Raw genomic sequence first — 20,120 nt, 5'->3', positions numbered from 1 at the left:
CGATTCCCGGTTCGAGGGCCAGTTTTAATTTAATTTAAATTTGTTCTCGGCCTTTGGGAGGGTTGTGCGGTACCGGGCGAGTGCCTAAACCGTACATGGAGGACACGGTCGAATTTCTAAGGCAAAAAGCACGAATTATAAAAATCTTATACTTGACGCTGGCTAATGCACAAAGCGTGCCAGAGCCATAAAAAAAATGTCAAACTCTCGAGCGCTGTCAATATGTCAAACTTCATAATGGTTTGACAGATTAAGGTTTGATTGACGTAAAACTTACCTGAACAACGCGTTTATAAGAGAACTCTTCCCGGCTCCAGTTCTGCCGACAATTCCCACTTTTTCCCGGGGAAGAATTTCCATGGTGAGATCCTTTAGAACCGCCGCTTCCCCCGGTGCATAGTAAAGGAACACGTGTTTGAAATCCAAACGACCAGCGTCTGGCCAAGATGGGGGCGGTTTTTTGCTCTGCTCCGATTCCAATGGTGGTTCGGGCTCTATGTTTGAGTATTCCTCTATTCTGAAAATTTATTAATATATATATATCAGTGGGTGTATAGGTCGGTTATCGAAAGCTGGCGCGTTCACAGTACTCACACTAATGCAATTTCACTATACAGTATGTTTAAAATAATTTTTTGCCAAGCTATATATTTTAGTCTACTCTGGTTTTAGTAAGGTTGTGTGGGTTGTAAATAAATAAAAATGTGTCAAATACATTTAAATATTATGTGCATACGAGGGTGGATCCAAAAGTTCTAAGCCCGACCGAGAACGTATAAGAGTAGTTTGTGTAAATAATTTTTCATTTTTCGACATAAGCTCCATCTAGCTCAACACACTTCACTTTTACTTCACTAACTATTCTTTCAATACTCCTCTTAGAAACCCCAGTCGCATCTGATGTCAAATTAAATATAAATTTTTTTCATTAAACTGTTTTTATTAAGATGCTTAAAATAATTAAAAACATTGTGCACCATTTCACGAGATTGCCCTCGTAATGTTTGAAAAAAGATCAACATGTATAAAATAATAATAATATAAAACAGTAAAGATCAACATAAACAGTAGCAAAAGAAAAACAATAACTGTCTCTTTTATGTTGCTTGACCGAGAGCGAGAGAGACGGAGAGTCTTTTCATGATGTATTTGTGATTGTATTTCAGTTTGATATCACGTCTCGCGCTTATTCACAGACACTACACAAGCACAAAATGTAAATGTGTTGAAGCCGCCAGCTTTAGATAACATACCTATAACTGCGAGAGTAATCTATATTCTTATGCGAGACTAAATTAACTATTAATTACTTAAGATGTCATGTGGAACATGGTGTAATGGTTGCAGCTCCTTACAAACATTGTGTAAAAAAACTTGGCGATTAAAAAGAATGTCGGAGAGTTTATTGCCAGTCCTTCTCTTCCGTTCTACGCCCTTGATTTGAGAATTGGCAGTAAATGTAAAGCATTTAATATATATTTCTTTATTGACGTTCATAAGTGTACATTGTGTTACTAAAAGGAATATGAATTTGTCATGGGAATACACAGCATATGTCGCCGGGGTATATGTATGTATATCTAGAAGAACAGAGAAACCTCGGCTTTGAAATGTAAATACAGAATCTTATAAAATAACGACCATATTTGTTTAGGAAAAGTGTACATTGTGTTACCTATATGATTTTGAATGGAATGTATAGCTCAAACAATAAATAATCTGCTCTGGGGGCGATTGACTATGATAATAGCAACACCACATAGACAACCAAATTGGCATGACATTTGACACATGTCAAACACTCCATTCAGACATTCATCCTGACAAATATTTCGTAACTGGGTTTTAATAGCTTTCGGTATTTTTAACTGACAAATTCCCAGACTTAGACTTACACTTTGACAGATGACGATAAATGTTGCCATTTGAATAAATTAGTTCCAATAGCTATTTTGATTTTATCGATAATACAGATTAAAAACTCGTGTCACAGAGTAGAGAGAACAAAGCACAGATAATAGAAGGCGCGAATATTTTTGAAGAGAAACTTCTTTATCGGGGTTGGAAAAAAATTTAGTGTAACATTTTTCGGTTACGCGTCACATGTTTCGGTTACGCGTCACATTTGACCGTTACGCGCGTCTTTTTCTCGTCCCTACCACGGTTGATTCGAAGAGATTCTAAACCATTAATAACAAAAATTTATAATAACTATAACAATGATACTAAAAATTATATTACAATTTATGAAATTCTGTAATAATCTTAGTGGTAATAAGGTAAAATGAAATAATTGTATTATTTGTATTCAAGTCTGTGATATTAAAAGCCTTTTGTTAAACTTTATCTAATTTAACTTTATTTAACTAATTTCTGTAAAGTTAGTTGCATATATATAATTTTTCGAAAAATAAGGTCATAAAGAAGTTTCACTTCTAACGTGTGTACACTAGTACACGCACATTTTTTTATTTATTATTTATTATTCGACACTTAATATTTTAATGACAATTAAATTCATTAAATTCCTAACATATCTTCCTTTTTCCGTCCCTCTAAGTATCGGAAATCTAAACTTTTAGATTTGTATAAATATGAACAACACTTCAAGATTAGTTTGCCACTGAAGTTTCACTTCTGACATGTGTACTTTGTACACACACACACTTTTTTTTTTTTTTTTACCTCTCCACACTTGTCATCTGGTTCTCGAGTTCCGTGGACTGCCTCATTCCCCATTGGAACATGCCGGTGAGACCCATCGCTTGGGTAATCGCCAGACCCACGTTGCCTCCATATTTCTCTGTAAACATTTATTTAAAGTGTTTTTACTGTAATCGTAAAAAAAATTATATAACATTTTAAATCTTATGGTAGTGTGATTGTAATTAAATTCCTCCTAAACTTTGATGAATTTTGGGTGTATTCGAGAAATTGAAAATGGTTTAGATTAGTTTTAAAGTTAAACTTCTTTAGGCGCATGAGGGTAAAAAATTTACGGATCGAACGTAATAATAATAATATTGGCGTCACAAAGATGTGCAGCGTTTTTGTCGAAGAAAAGGGAGAGAGCGATTGATAGAGAGTGATAAGGTGAATTACCTTATAGGAATCCTACTTTTTAAATTAAAATTTCGTAAAGAGAATTTATGAAATATTGATAAGTATTTTATATTTTATGAAAAATAAATTATTGAAATCTCAAATGACGAATTGTAAATTAAAATGACTATCGACATTTTTAATATTTTAATGATAATTAAATTCCTACCATATCTTCCTTTTTCCTTTCAAGTCTCGGAAATCTAAAGCTTTAGATTTGTATAAATATGAACAAGACTTAAAAATTAGTTTGCCAAAGAAGTTTCACTTTTGACATGTGTACTTTGTACGTACGCACTTTTTTTATTTAAAATTTTTATTTTCTCCTTTTTTTCATAATAACTGTAAACTGTGTTTGTATAATCCATTTTTGGCTATTATACATAAATAACCCAGGCCAAAAGCTACGGTTTCCTAGAAAAGCGGTGCCGTTAACTAACGGCCCTCATTTTACGGTTGTTAATAACGGCCGTCTTTACTTTTTAACATAATGCAACAAAAGCAATCATATTCGCTCGTCCAAGTCACTCATTGTATTAATTAAATATGGGCACCGCTACACGCGAAAAACGTTGAACTACTGTTTATCACCGCTATTTGACGTTACGGTGACACTCAACGTTCTTTAGAAAACCTACTCCGATTTTTTTTATAGACAACGTATGGGTGACGTCACCCAACGTTACATTACGGCCTTAAGATAACGGCACCGCTTTTCTAGGAAACCTAAGCTTTAGAGTGCATCGTTTCTGTGATTTGGGACTTGCCGCTTTCCTCACGATGTTTTCAATGTACGAGCTCAAATGGAGACCATTTGTGCACAGCCGGGGCTCAAATCTACGACCCCCTTTATCATTCACCATAACACCTATCATAGAGATTCATTTTTTTTGTCAAGTGAACTTATGAATATACTTATATACCTTGTCCAAAAACGAGGAAACTCATGGTAACTACTGCTATGTACACCACGCACACCAAATCCAACCAAAATCCAAATGCACGGGAACTTGCGATAAACATATACCTATAAAAAAAGTAAAGTTTTTTTTTAAATATACTAAAATGTGTCAACGCCCAGTTTCCCGATGCTATATGAGGCATTAAGGAGAGTGTCATCGAAGAGGAGTAGCGACAAAGGGTCTTTTATTAGAGGTAAACCCGCAAACTTGTGTCTTCTTGGGGTTAAATTGGACTATAGTCGAATTTTCAATTAGACGATATCAACTGACGTTTACGGTGTTGTCAGTTTTTAATGAAATAAAAATAGTGTTGTGACAAAGTAAAAACCCCTGAATTAATGATCGGTGATGGCACTAGTCGCCGCGCCGCGCTTTGTAATAAGACGTCAAAAAACTGATTGTAGTTACATACTACTAGTACCTAACTTATCTCAGAGCACTTTTATACAATTTTAAAATAGAAATAATATTATTTTATAGTTTGAAATGATTAACTATTCACACTCATTGTTCATTCATCTGATTGAACAAGAACTGAACGCATCACTATTACTTTAAATATGGCAACATTATTTTACAAAGTGACATTAGCTACTGTCAGTTGGCTTCGTCTAATTAAAAATACGACTATAGATTTAGTAAGGGAACAAGGGTATTCCGGTACTCATCGACAACTGCCAAAGAAATAAAAACAAAAAATAAATCAGTGGCGCTACAACCTCTTTAGGTCTTGGCCTCAGATTTCTGAATCTGTTTCATGATCATTTTTAAATCCAATAAACAAGCAGGTGATCAGCCTCCAGTGCCTGACACACGCCATCGACTTTTTTGGTTCTAAGACATGTCGGTTTCCTCACGATGTTTTCCTTCACCGTTCGAGCGAAGGTTAAATGCGCACATAGAAAGTCATTCCACAGCCGGGGATCGAACCTACGACCTCAGGTATTTCGCACGCTGAAGCCACTAGGCCAACACTGCTCTATCAACTCTGTCGCCAAAGAAATACCGTATTATGTTCTGCAGTTTTGGAGCCTATTCAATGCAAACAAACAAAGAGACAATCAAAGCTTTTTTTTATATGGCTCTGGCACGGTTTGTGCATTAACCAGCGTCAAGTATAAGATTTTTTATAATTCGTGCTTGTTTTCGAAAGAAAAAAGAAATTCGACCGTGTCCTCCATGTACGGTTTAGGCACTCGCCCGGTACCGCACAACCCTCCCAAAGGCCGAGAACAAATTTAAATTAAATTAAAACTTGCCCTCGAACCGGGAATCGAACCCGGTACCCCTCACCTAGCTGCCACTTAATAAGACCGCTAGGCTATGAGGCCCCTCAATCAAATCTTTCCTCTTTATAATATTAGTAAAGAATAGAAAATAAATTAGAATATATTACCAAGCGGAGCTATGCAAGTCTTGATGGCTGTCAAACTCTTTGATAAGAGTCTCTTGAGCGCCGAAGGCTCGTATCGTAGTAATCCCTTGAAGGGAGGCGTTGAGGTGTGAGAAGACTGGACTGCGAGCTGGAATATATTATTTAAAAAATCAATTCCCATCTATCTCTTTTCATCACATCGTAAACAAAATGGGTCAGAAAGAGACGAGAGAATACTTTATGAAAAAGATGTTTATAAGTTTAAAAATCCTTTTTAAGATACTATATAAATTTAATTTTTGCGTTTATCTTTATTAGTGTTAAAGTGTATTTTAGTTTGTATATTAAGGCCGTGAAGGACGCGTTTAAGTTTGTAACCTACGATACTTAGATACAGATCCACAATTAAAAATGTTTTTGTTTGAATGAAACATTTTCATATAAATTAACAATTATTTTACATAATTTTAAATTTAACCGACGTTTCGCGTGCTTCACAGCGTATGTGTGCGTTTACCGCATATGTATGTATGTATAGTCGATACCAACTCCGGGGAAATAAATACAGATAATTCAACTTTCTCTGCAGCTGTGATACTTTTTGACATTCAACATCTTTTGTCTTCAGTCACCGTGACCACGCACGCTGTAAAGCACGCGAAACGTCGGTTAAATTTAAAATTATGAAAAATAATTGTAAATACATAACTTCAATCTATTGAGCTTTTACATGTCTGTTTATACAAACTATTATGTATACCTATTCTTTAGATTTTATTTTAGTTATAATAATAAAAAATAATAATAAAGCATATTTATTCAAGACTTACAATTTGTTTTGTTTTGTATTGTTTTATTGTAGTGTTATATTTTATTTATAGTTGCCTGTTATTTTTAGTATCTTTTTGTTAATTAATTATGCATCACTTTACCCTCCGTAGGTGTTTCTTTTTTATTGTTCCATATAAGGGTTGCCTGGAAGAAATCGCTTGTTAGCGATAAGGCCGCCCGTTGCCTAATAACTTATGTAACCTACTTTTGGTTTCTTTTTCTATATGTATAATCTATATATATAAAAATGAAACCCGTTTTCCATTGTCACGACATAACATGAAAACGGCTTGACCGATTTGTCGGATTCTTTTTTATAATATTCCTTGAAGTACGAAGATGGTTCTTACGGAGAGAAAAATTAAAAAAATTGAGTGAAAAAGTCTAAAAACAACACTTTTCTGTATTCCCATACAAAATATTCGTAATAATATTTAAAGGCAATTTGAACTTTAATACCATATGGGAAGGTATTTTTTATATTATCAACTTTCTTTTTTTTATCTTACTAGCTAGACCGGTGTCCCGAGTAGCAGAATAAGTATTTAAAAAAAATAAAGAATCGACTGTTAGGCGGTACGATGTTCGCCAGGCCAGCTAGTTATGTATATTATGGCAATGAAGTATAAATAAATATAATTAAATATCCTATAAAAAACAGCACACAGATGACTCACTTACACCCTCCAGGCGCTTGATACTACGAGACGTTGCTATGTAGAATATTCGAAGTCCGTAGAAGACGAAACCGATGGCCAGCGTCGGTATTAGCAGCCAGTAGTTCACCGTCGCCACCACCACCACTATACCGACGAGTGACAGGCCGATCTATCAAAATATTTAATGATTAAAACAGGTCAACAAAGCATGAAATGTCCGGCTCATTGAATTGTACCGGATCGGGCACAGAAGGCAAGGGTCACGTGATTGGTGATTCCTTGTGTATAAAGCTACCCCTTATATATTAAAACCATCTAATACGTCCAGACTGATATTGTCAAAAGTCAAAAATCATTTATTCATGTAGGTAATACAATGTACACTTATGAACGTCAAAAAAAGTAGTTTTACATTTACTGCCAGTTCTCAAATCAAGGGCGTAGAACGGAAAAGAACTGGCAATAAATTCTCCGCCACTATTTTTAATCGCCAAGTCTTATTACACAATGTTTGTAAGGAGCTGCAACCGTTACACCATGTTCCACATGACATCTTGAGTAATAAATAATAATAAAATAAATTTAAAACAAAGATTTGTCCTCTATCAGCAAGAGGCATGGTGAAATAGGAGCACGCACTTACATTCTCGTGGGTTTGGTCCTTCGAAACGGAAAATTAATACTCGATTCCTGACTATTATATAACTTTCAAAGTTCATGAAACATATAAATATTATATCTATTACCACAATTAATACTGTTTTAGCAACCATGGATTCTTAATTATTTAATATTGTTGTTTTACATTGCTTTTTGGTGTTCGCGGAAAATTGGCAGACCCATGTAATTTCTTTAATACAAAAAGTTCCCTTGAGATTTGTGTAGTATCGCAGGATACTACTACGATTGCGTGAAATTGCATGGATCTGGATAGCGCAGCGCCTGGTTCGTAAGTTATCATGTCATTTTTACATCCTATTTCAAAAGTGTTCGATTGTCGAAAGTGTGTGATGTTTGTTAAATAAAATAGTTTACATTAAAACCATACTAGGCTCTTAGGCTCACATTATTTTTTAAATATTTATAGTTTAAACTTAAATATGATTTGTCGCTTTCAAAATGCAATAGATCACTGACGCATAAACTAACTTTCATGATACAGTCGTGAAATTATAAAAAAACGACGGGTTGCACTCCGGGAGTGCCGGCAGAAGTGAAAACTTGAATATAACCGTTGTGCATTTTCGATATTTTGGAATGGTTAGGGAATAATTTTGCACGAATTGCTTTAATTATCAGTATAAAAGTTACTATCATTTATGTGGTAGAATACAATATTTATTTATTGCGCTATCGTACACAAACATGACAATTAATATTACATTAAATATGCCGCGCCAGCTGTCTACTCTCCATCCGTCTTACGAAACCTACACAAAATAATTAAAATTAGTATTAAATAATTCAATTACGAAAATTAACTATTTTTTAAGTTGCCATTTTTTATTCGCGTCAGTCTGACGAAATCGTTAATAATAAAGCTTTAGACGTTTCGCAAAATAAAACCTTGATGTATTGGCTTAAGGTCCAATTCCACATGCATCAAAGTATCTGAGGAAAGAGACAAATGACTTAAACCGTAACTATATAACACGAAGGTTCACAATCCTTTAAAAAAACATCCGTCTTACGAATTTGTCCTGACGCGAGTTTAACATTTTTTACCCATTCCAAAAAAGTGTTTTTGTGTGTGTGTGAAGTTTTCACTTCAAAATTAGTAATAAACTTTGCTAACCTGCAAAACATCCAACAGCGCAGATGGCAGCACTTCATCGACGGCGCCCATATCCTTCGAGAATCGATTTAAAATACGCCCAGACGGGTTTGTATGGAAAAATCGCATTGGTGCACGTGTGATTGACGAAAACATTTTATTGTGAAGGCGCGTCGATGCACGCATTGCCATCGAGAAGAACAGAAAAGACCGGAGTAGTGATACTACCACTAGGGCTATTATCATAGCTGGAAAAAAATTACATTTCAATGAAAATGGACATCGCAAGTTCGTCGACTTAGAGGTACATCAATATATATATATTTTAGATATAAGTTAAATATTTAGATATAAGTTAAATATGCTATTGCACAATTCATTAACTACTAACAATATACAATTAAATTGTGACTTAGGTACACTACCTAATTTAATGGACATAAATTGTATATTTAAAAATAAGTATGTATTGACAAAGGATAGGTTCCGCCTACCTAATTATTATTTACAACAGATAGCTACTATGCTATCTTACTTTTTATTTACAACTAAAGCTAAACATTTAGCTTTTCAGACAACTGCTTCTATTGAGCAGCTAGCTTTTGAGACAACTGCTTCTATTGAGCAGCTTAGCTTAAGAGAATGTAGTGATACTTGCAGTAGCACTTCATTAAGTATTAATAATTTAAATTAGATAGTGTGACAATAGAGGCAAACTCTAGCAATAATTTAGTACAACTCAGCTCAACACAAACATGTAATATTACTAACAACAACTGTTTAAACTTGATGCATCAAAACATGCAAGGTATGTTGGGCAAAGAATTAGAATTGGAGTTGTTTTTAAAATCAAGAAAAATTGATGTCCTATGCATTACCGAACATTGGCTTAGAGAATGCCAAATCATCTTTAACTTTGATCAGCACCAAGTTGCAAGTTCGTTTTGCAGATTGTCGGCGATTCATGGGGGCTCTTTGATTATTGTTAATAAAAATTTAAAGTATAAAGAGCGTAATGACATCGTGTGTCTGTCTGTAGAACACTCTTTGGAGGTAGCCTGTATAGAGATTGAGAATTGCTTATCTTACGATTATATATAGATATTGAAAATCTTACGATTTTTTTGAAGCAAAGTTGGAGGAAATTTTGTGTAAAGTTAGTTTTAAGAACAATAAGTATATTATTGTATGTGGTGACTTCAATATAAATTTATTAGAAAATACCTCCATTAGTAAAAAATTCAATCTGTTATTAAAATCTTACAATCTTGTTAACTTGTTTCTTGAGCCCACTAGAATTACAAGCTCCACTGCTACATGTATAGATAATGTATTTACAGATGCAGAGGCAATGCAAACCTCAATTACAACTGATCTTAGCTCAGATCATTGTGGACAGTTAGTGGCGCTAAAATGTAAAGTGGTGAAACAAGTAAATAAGAGCAGTGTGTTTGTTCCAGTAAATAAAAAGCGAATGGTGAGATTTAGACATAATATAGGTAAACACCTACCTTTATTACCGGTAGGTACTACCGTTGATATACAATACAACAATCTAAGTGATTGTATTAATAAAGAGTTCAACACCATCTTTACCCCAAAGAAAGTCACTCATTCGCAGTGTAAATCGTTTAGTGATTGGGCGACAGCGGGAATTTATAAAAGTAGACAACGGTTGTATGACCTTTACGCTGAAAAGTCATACAATCATAATGAAGAATTTATTCTTTATGTTCGAAATTATTCGAAATTATTTAAGAAAGTTTGTTACGCGGCCAAGTCCTTAAATATTAAAAACAAGATTAAAAATAGTAGCAATAAAACTAAAATGACTTGGAAGATAATTGATAGTGAAACTGGAAGAGTCAGGGATCGCAATCAAGACATCGAACTATGTGTCGATAACACTATAATCAAATCTAACGAAGAGATAGCGATTGTTTTTGATAAGTACTTTTCTGACATTCCAATTTCGACTACAAAGTCTCTTCAATCATCTCCCGCCCTCGCTGAATCGCTGCTCAAAGATAATGTAAACGAGTGCAAGGTCAGTTTTACATTCCGACCCATTGGTGCCGACGATATAGTGAGGATATTTAGAACCATAGATATTAAGAACACTACCGATCTTTGGGGTATTTCTGTAAAAATAATTAGTAGCATAATTGATGTAATTGCTCCCCATCTAGCTATAATTTTCAACAATTGTATTAAAAGTGGCGAGTTTCCCGATCTAATGAAACATAGTAAAGTCATTCCATTATTTAAAGCAGGTAGTATGTCCGACCCCAGTAACTTTAGACCAATTTCCGTACTACCTACTTGTAGTAAAATATTTGAAAAAATTATATTAAATCAACTGGTAAGTCATTTTAACGTAAACAAATTATTACATAATAATCAGTTCGGTTTTACCAAGGGTCGCTCGACAGCCGATGCCGGTGTTGAGTTATATAGATATATAATTAAGGCTTGGGAGGAGTCGCATGACGCTTTAGGTGTTTTCTGCGACTTATCCAAAGCATTTGATTGTGTCCAACACGAGACCTTAATCGGGAAACTCCGCCATTATGGCATCAAGAATACCGCACTGAATCTTCTGACTTCCTATTTACACGGAAGAACTCAGAAGGTTGAAGTGAATGGTAAGAGGTCCTCTGGGTCGGCAGTAGATATGGGGGTACCACAGGGCTCAATTCTTGGCCCTTTCCTCTTTCTTGTTTATATAAATGATCTACCTTTCATGGTAGAGAGAAAACATCAGATAGTTTTGTTTGCTGATGACACGTCCTTGATTTTTAAAATCAAACGACAAATAACAAATTTTGACGATGTGAACAATGCTCTGTCTTCGATTGTCCATTGGTTTAGTATGAATAACCTTCTACTTAATGCAAAAAAGACAAAATGCATTAAATTTTGTGCAAAAAATTCAAGGATTATGGATACTAGACCAATTATAAACGGTGAGGATTTGAATCTGGATGATACAACTGTATTTCTCGGAATCACCATGGATTCAAAACTTCAGTGGTCCCCTCATATTAACGGATTGGCGAAGAGACTTAGTTCTGCAGCCTACGCGGTTAAAAAAATTCGCTCTCTAACTGATGTCGATACAGCTAGACTTGTTTATTTTAGTTACTTTCATAGCTTAATGACTTATGGCTTATTATTATGGGGTCATGCTGCTGATGTCGAAACTATTTTCATCCTGCAGAAGAGGGCTATTCGTGCAATCTATAATTTAAAATGTAGGGAATCTCTTAGAGATAAATTCAAGGAAATTAATATACTTACCTTTCCCTCGCAATATATTTATGAAAATATTATGTATGTATACAAAAATAGTGATAAGTTTACTAGAATAGAACATACGCACAATGTTAATACACGGAACAAACGCAGGCTGCAATTTCCCCGTACTAGACTATCTAAAGTTAGTAATTCTTTTTTGGGGAAAGGGATACTCTTCTTTAATAAAATCCCAGAAGCTCTTTTATCACTGCCTTTCAATAAATTTAAGAAATGTATTAAAGAAAAGCTGTGTAAAAAGGCTTACTATAAAGTCAACGATTATCTAATTGATAAAAGGGCCTGGGACTAGTGCTAGACAGGCTACTTCTAATTAATTTGCGATATTTGTTATAAATAAGTTTTGTTTGATGATTTGCTGTTTTAAAAGAGTACCGAGAGTTTTTTACGCCGGCTTTTTCTCTCGGCCTACACCCTCTGTCTTCTTTGCCGATGAGTAGGGATGCCTTCAAATTTAATGACGTGGAATAAGTGATACATGTATCTTACGTTCCATAATAAACATATTTTTTTTTTTTTTTTTATTTTATAAAAACTAGCTGATCCGGCAAACGTCGTTTTGCCATATATATCATTTATAATAAAAATAGGGGTTGTATGTATTTTTTAATGCTGTATCATAAAAAAATAATACAATAAAAATTTATCTAAAAATTTAAAAAAAAATTAGGGCTCGACTACCCTTAACATTTAGGGGGATGAAAAATATATGTTTTCAGATTCTCAGACATACCCAATATGCACACAAAACTTCATGAGAATCGGTCGAGCCGTTTCGGAGGAGTTTAACCACAAACACCGCGACACGAGAATTTTATATATAAGATGTTATGTTGATTTGTGTACGCTTCAAAAACTCAAAAAGTTCTGCACCGATCGTGCTGAAATTTTAGCATGATATACAATCCGTATCAAGGATTGTTTTTATCTATTTTTTTGCATCAGTAACATATCCGCGACGGCAAAAAAATAGTTTTTTTAACGATCAGCTGTGTACCAGTGACCGCGCCATCTAGCGCCATTCCGCGCCATTCCGCGAAAGCGAGGAAAACACTCGCTAACAACCGCAAGAGTAATGGCGCAGTCACATGAGAAACAATATTCGTTCCCAATTACACTGTTTATTTACAAAAAAAATGCATCTGATTCTGATTATTATACAATATATAGGCTAGTTAGAATTAAAATTAAACATTATTAACTGTATATGAAAAAAACTGGTCTTAAGAGTTAGCCCGTCCATATAAATCTACTTCTTTTTTACCTGTTTTGTGTTTAAAAAAGTGTTTAGTGATTAACGTCAAACTTTCCACAACGAATACTTCACTATGTTACTTCAAGGAATCACTTATTCCACGTCATTAAATTTGAATCGGTAGACATCCCTACTCGTCGGCAAAGAAGACAGAGGGTGTAAGCCGAGAGAAAAAGCCGGCGTAAAAAACTCTCGGTACTCTTTTAAAATAGCAAATCATTCACACTTTTTTTAAAACAAATATCGCAAATTAATTAGAAGTAGCCTGTCTAGCACTAACCCCAGGCCCTATTATCAACTAGATAATCGTTAACTTATAAAGCTAGAATGCCGTTCAGTAATCGCTACATAGATATACAATATGTTACCACTAAAATAAGACATACAAATCTGTACTAATAAAATTGTGTCTTGTCAGTACTTTAGACGTTTTTATATCTTTCTTTCATTTATATTCCTATTTCTCGAAGGTGTAGGCAGAGATCTCCACTTACTACGGTCCTGACATACCTCTCGCTTCCACTATCATGACATTGACCAGGCTCATCGGTAATAGGTAGTTTTGACAATCCCCCTTCTTTAGTACGTCCTGGATTAGGGAGCGTTCAAGTATTACATAACGCAATTTTTGGAGATTATTTAAACCCCCCCCCCCCCCCCATGTAACGCGCCGTAACGTTTTTCTGTATCCAAGTATAGTTGAAACGTTTCGTGATCACCTATTCACTCTTTATAGCAAAAAGTTACCATTATGTGGTGTAAAGTACTGGAAAGTCGAAAATAATATTAACAATAAACGCGTAATTCGATCCCCGTCCAGCATCGTAACATTTTACGAAAGGACCCCCCCCCCCCCCCCAATTCGTTACGTAATACTTGAACGCTCCCTTAGGTCCAGGAATGTATGACAAGACCTAGCCGATCCGACCATCCACGGTAGCCTTGTATATCCTATTCATACCATTTAGCCCGCTAATGATGATATTTCACCGATACCCACACACACACACACACACACACCCATATATATATATATTAACTAGCTGACACGAGAATTTTATATATTAGATAGACTTACCGGAATAAATATAAATGCAATCATATCTCGTGAGGCCGGATTGGAACTCCGCGTTATTAACGAGCGCGTTCGTAAAGTTCGACGTGAGTTGGAGCGGACCCGTTTCGTTCGAATCGAGCGTGCGAAGTGTCGTCAGTGGATGTTTTTCTTCTTGATTTACCCTGCAATATTTAATTTACATATTCTTTATCTAGTGTAGGAAAACCAGGTGGAGTAATATTCACAATATAATATAATATAACACATGGCTTAGAGATCGCGAATGGATGTGGAAAAATAGACTTATCTTTCTATACAAATAATACTAGTATTTATTAAATGGTAATTAATAGTTAAAAAAAAAAATAATACTTGAATTGTGAAGTCTGTGAAGTGACTATTAGAATGGTATAGACAAATGAGGCCTAGAGGTTAGTGGGGGTGGGGGCTTATTTTCCATCACAAATGATTATTATGGCCCTCTAACACAAATTTTTCCATATTTTATCAACATATATTGAATTGTCCATTAATTCATATATTTATGAAAAAATCTACAGCCTTCTATACATTTTCACACCTTACATTAAGTTGTGATGTGTGGCCTATAACAGATTTTTAATTTGTTACATTATTAAACAACATATTAAAATATTAAGATTTTTTTTTTTTTTAACTTTTTTGCACCCGGAGATACTTACTCCGCGTAGGAAAAAAGTTCATATATTTCTTAATCAATTTAAAGAGTTACTACACAACTGATCATCCGCCATCTTGTCTGACAATAGATGCCGAGAATGTTAAAATTTTGACATTTATATCTTCACCTCTCAACGCAAAATTTAATTGAATAAATACTGTTTTGTTTACTCAAAATCGAGAGGACCCTTGACATTTTAGGTCGGCAACGCACTTGCGAGCCTTCTGGAAATGTGTCTATGGGCGGCACTTAACATCAGGTGAACCTCCTGCCCGTTGGCCTCTTTCAAATTATCATAATTTGAATATTCCTAACGAAAAAATGTTTCGCATTGGTATTAAATTTCTGCAAGAACCACGGAGTTTAATACTACTTACCAATAACTTGTCCACCAATCGGAGCTGGATCCCAGCAACTGCGCCAGCACAGCTACCATCACCATCAAAGTCACCAGCAAGGGATTCCCGCTCGCTCGCAAGTACGCACCGTACACTTTGCTGGACACCGCACCGGCCGTCCTCATCTCTGCTTCTTCCCTTCCACCTTCCGGTGGCGCTGTGGCCGTGAGGTTATCCACTGAACTTACCTGGGAGTAGTTATAATAATAGTAATAATAATAATAAAGCCCGTTTTATTTCCAATCATGACAAAAAAAACTAATTATTATACACAGCTTAGATTATTTTAGATTTTTTTTTCTTATGCTTGTTATTCTATATTCTAGCTTTCTTCAGTGCCGTCGATCGGAACCCCTTCACGGGTACAGGCCTTCTCCAGCTTTTTCCAACTGACTCTGTCTATGGTAATATATATATGGGCGGATGCCCTTTATCATAAGAATAAGCCATGTCTTCAATAAGTTGTAATGTGGGTAGTAACAAAAGAATCACAAATAGTATCTCCCTTACAGCAATTCACTAAAATCTATTCACTAGTAATTAGGGAATCACTTAATCAATCACTTTTAATTAGTTTTGTAACAAAAAGACACAAGATTATTTGGAACAAAAGCGATTCGTCGCAGACGTGGTGCGCTCGCCGTTGACGTTCGAAAACTAAACGAAATTCAACATGGCCGCGCTGACCATCGACACGACGCTCCGCCAGACTGACAATAGTCAAATCTCGTTCCAATAATTCCAGTATTTCTTAACAGATGGCGCTAGGAATGCGCCGTCATATATTTATTATAATAATAATATAGCCTTTAAATTCCGAAACTGTGATTTTATATATATGAACTTTAATATATTTTCACTCCAGTATATCTCGGAGTTCGGTTTGCCTCTTGGCAAAAGCCTCCTTTAACGCTTTCCACTGTTCTCTATCTTTTGCGACTCTTCTCCAGTTGAAGCCTGCTGTTAGTTTCAGTTCGTCCTGCCATCTCTTGCGTGGTCGGCCTCTTCTTCGGAAACCGTTTCCAGGGTACCATTCCGTCACTATTTTGCTCCATTTTTCATGAGAGCTCCGTAGTATATGACCCGTCCATCTCCATTTCATTTGGTCAATCTTAGTGAGAATGTCTGTCACACCTGTTCAAGCTCTTATGTCTGCGTTTATTTGTCAAATTTTCTTATACTCAGCATGCTTCTTTCCATGGCTCTTTGGCAGTGTGCTAGCGTATCCCTGTGCTGGTTAGAGAGCGCCCAAGTTTCGCAGCCATAGGTAAGGCAGGGTAGAATACATGTGTTAAAGACTTTTCTCTTTTTTTTAATGCTGAAATCCGTTGTTTTAATGATCTCCCTCAGTGACCAATATCTTTTCCATCCATTTGCTATTCTTCTTTTGATCTCTTTGGTGGTTAGTCAGAGAGACTCAGTTAGAGAGATATTTTGTCCCAGATACTCTTAACATACAGATATATACTCTTCAACATATTCTAAAATATAATTCCCTTTTGTATCACAAGCCACTGAATGTAGTTATCATTTATGTAAAAAGAGCAGTATTGGCCAAGAGAGTGAGTTTGAGTCTAAGGCAAGCCGGTTTCCTCACGATGTTTTCCTTCACAGTTCGAGCGCATTTTAAATGCGCAAATAGAAAGTCTGTTAGAGCACAGCTGGGGATCGAACATACGACCTTAGAGTAAGAGAGTCACACACTGACGTCACTAGGCCAACACTGCTGCATGATAAATCCTCTATCATATAGAAAGCACAAAACACTCACCGAATGTATGCTCATCTGCCGTTTCCTGAAACTTCCTTGCAGAATAGATTCCTCTTCAACGTTAGATTTGTCTTCTACAGGCGGCTTTTCGTCTTCCTGATCATCCCTCGCCAGTAGAGTGGCAAAGTCCAGACCAGATGCACTTAATGTTTCAAAATCTCCCGCCGCTGCTATTGCTCCGTTCTTTAGAATAATAATCTAAAAAAATAAATTACTAATTAATATGTAAAGAAACTAGTATGTTCCTTTATTATAGATGGCGCTAGCAGTAATCGCGGTTGGCAAAAGCAGTTGGTTTGAAGTTGACAGATGTCAAAGTCATCGGGATTGAATTCAATATTGTTTAATTGTAAGGTTATTGTAAAAAGCTTAAAAAGGGATTGATAATTTTAATAATAGTTTTAATGTCGTTTCCTTATTTTCAGATTCCTACCTGAACACTATCTTCGTGTTAGTTAGGTTAGGTTCAAGATAATGTAGTATAGAATGTAAGAACTAAAATAAAAATCTTTATTCTCAGGTCAACACAATTGTTTATTTTAATTTTCAATCTATATATATAAAAATGAAACCCGTTTTCCGTTGTCACGACATAACATGAAAACGGCTTGACCGATTTGTCTGATTATTTTTTTATAATATTCCTTGAAGCACGAGGATGGTTCTTACGAAGAGAAAAATTAAAAAAATTGAGTGAAAAAGTCTAAAAACAACACTTTTCTATATTCCCATACAAAATATTCGTAATAATACTTAAAAGTCAATTTGAACTTTAATACCACATCATAAAGTTCAAATGTTAGTGGAGGGGTTCCGGGAAGGTAAATTTTTATTTTTTGACATAATGTATTTGTTGTCTTATCAACTTTCTTTTTTTTATCTTACTAGCTAGACCGGTGTCCGAATAGCAGAATAAGTATTTAAAAAAAATAAAGAATTGACTGGTAGGCGGTACGATGTTCGCCAGGCCAGCTAGTTAATAATCATATAAATATAATAAATTTCCGATATCCGACCTAAACTTAAGTAGGAGATGGATACTTCCATACGATTCTTCGATCGAAACATAACAAAATTAAAAACTGTGTGATACGAACTCGTACAAACATAAAACACGTCGTAACACGTACAAACGAGGTATGGAAATGGGCCGGTCACATTGTCCGCATTAGTGATGGCAGATGGGTCCAGAAGATCCTTGCTTAAAATGGCCTACCAGAAATTTGAACATTTCCTTTTCGTTGGAAATAATTATAAAAATACGTGACATAGATGTTTTTTATAAATTTTTTGGGTTTAACCTCTAACATACGACTTCGTCTTGACATTAATTTATGGGACACTCTGTATACGTTACTCTCTTAAAATTAGTGTTGTTTGATGATTTGCTATAAAAGAGTACCGAGAGTTTTTTACGCCGGCTTTTTCGTTTACGGCGTCTTCGTTGCCGATGAGTGGTGTTAAGTGATACCGCCGTCCATCGACACTCACACAGAAGGCTCGCAAGCGCGCTGCCGGCCTTTTAAGAATAGTAACGCTATTTTCTTGAAGCATATACCATTAATAAAATAAATCCGTAATGATTTATACCCTCAAATCATTCCCAGAAATCCCACTATCTATTAGTGTGAAAAGAGTGGCGGAGAGTTTATTGCCAGTTCTTCGCTTCCGTTCCACGCCCTTGATTTGAGAACTGGCACCTAATGTAAAATTAGAAGCATATTTTTTTTGACATTCATTACCTATATGAATAAATGATTTTGACTTGTTGTGTATTAGTAAAAACTATTTTGTGTATTGTACTGTATTAGTAAAAACAATACATCCTGTCTATAATAATTGAGCTCAACACATACATACAATCGCAGCCGCGGAATTTCATTTTATTAAAAAAAAAAAGTACAAGTCAAAATGCTAACTCTTTTTTGCAGTCAGTACATACCTGATCAACATCCTTCAGAAACTGCAACTGGTGAGTGACCAGCACCCGAGTTGTGTTCCTCAAGTACCCCACAACGCAGGACTCAAACAAATGTCTGCCCACATGCGCATCCACGGCTGACAGTGGATCGTCCAATAAGTATATATCAGCGCGCTTGTAAACCGCACGGGCGAGGGATATACGCGCACGTTGGCCTGGAACGTATAAACGGACGCAGTTAGGAAATTTGTGAAGAAAATTAAACGCTAAGTCGAGCGGTATTGATACCGGCAAACTTCTTGAGCATTAAACAAGGGAGTGGGGGAAAGATTGCGCATCGTACACAAACATCGCCGTATACTTACTTAGAAAACTTTTTACGTAGGTAACTTTTAAAAATAGATAGTTTTAATTTTTGTAGATTGTTAGTGTATATCAGATATTATTGAGAGTTGTTAAATATAATTTACACTGCCTTCTAAAATATGATAAACAAGAAATGAAAACCGGGCAAGTGCTATTCAAGCCATACCAGGAAAAAAATATATTTATTTATTAATAATACATCCCTATATATGTCACACAGTGTACTAAGGAGGCAAAGGAACGTGGAAGCAGCGCGTGACACAAACGTCAACTGATTTACCAATCACGCGATCGACACGTCACTCTTCCGCTGCCGCGCACCCCTGCCCCCCTCCCAGTGATACCAAAAAATTCGCGCAGGCAAGGACATTTGTTCAAGATGTTTGCCGGTATCTATAAGTACTGGAGGTAGGCCGTCAGTATTAGGGTGTCTTGTCCTGTGCCAGATGCAGCAACTCTTCCGCAATCGCAAGTAAATTTTTGCATTTACCAACACGCAGTGCCCTGAATTGTACCCATTATAATTAATTGAAGGAGATGAAGGTGGGTTTTAGTTAATACAAGTCAAGGTACGCTATATGAAGGAAAGAGGACTAAACTTCCGCACAAGAGAAGATTTTTTTTATAGTACAGT

The 20,120-nt window shown here is 35.6% G+C and overlaps 1 protein-coding gene across 2 annotated transcripts in view; it reads right to left on the bottom strand.

Moving 5' to 3' along the window:
* LOC125061942 (probable multidrug resistance-associated protein lethal(2)03659) overlaps positions 1–20,120 on the bottom strand; it is an 86,817-nt gene that overhangs the window by 5,096 nt on the left and 61,601 nt on the right. For both annotated transcript variants that reach the window (XM_047667574.1, XM_047667576.1), the window contains 10 exons: positions 19,142–19,335; positions 17,200–17,397; positions 15,408–15,616; positions 14,352–14,512; positions 8,725–8,951; positions 6,948–7,098; positions 5,461–5,587; positions 4,026–4,129; positions 2,686–2,803; positions 278–517 (listed from right to left, as the gene is read on the bottom strand). In XM_047667574.1, the coding sequence (XP_047523530.1) occupies positions 278–517; positions 2,686–2,803; positions 4,026–4,129; positions 5,461–5,587; positions 6,948–7,098; positions 8,725–8,951; positions 14,352–14,512; positions 15,408–15,616; positions 17,200–17,397; positions 19,142–19,335 (1,729 nt within the window). The remainder of the gene's footprint in view (positions 1–277; positions 518–2,685; positions 2,804–4,025; positions 4,130–5,460; positions 5,588–6,947; positions 7,099–8,724; positions 8,952–14,351; positions 14,513–15,407; positions 15,617–17,199; positions 17,398–19,141; positions 19,336–20,120) is intronic.

The sequence above is a fragment of the Pieris napi genome, chromosome 24, assembly GCF_905475465.1.
Source record: "Pieris napi chromosome 24, ilPieNapi1.2, whole genome shotgun sequence".
Classification (NCBI taxonomy): Eukaryota; Metazoa; Arthropoda; class Insecta; order Lepidoptera; family Pieridae; genus Pieris; species Pieris napi.
Note: the sequence above shows the minus strand (reverse complement) of the source record. Positions and strands in the feature narration are given on the sequence as shown.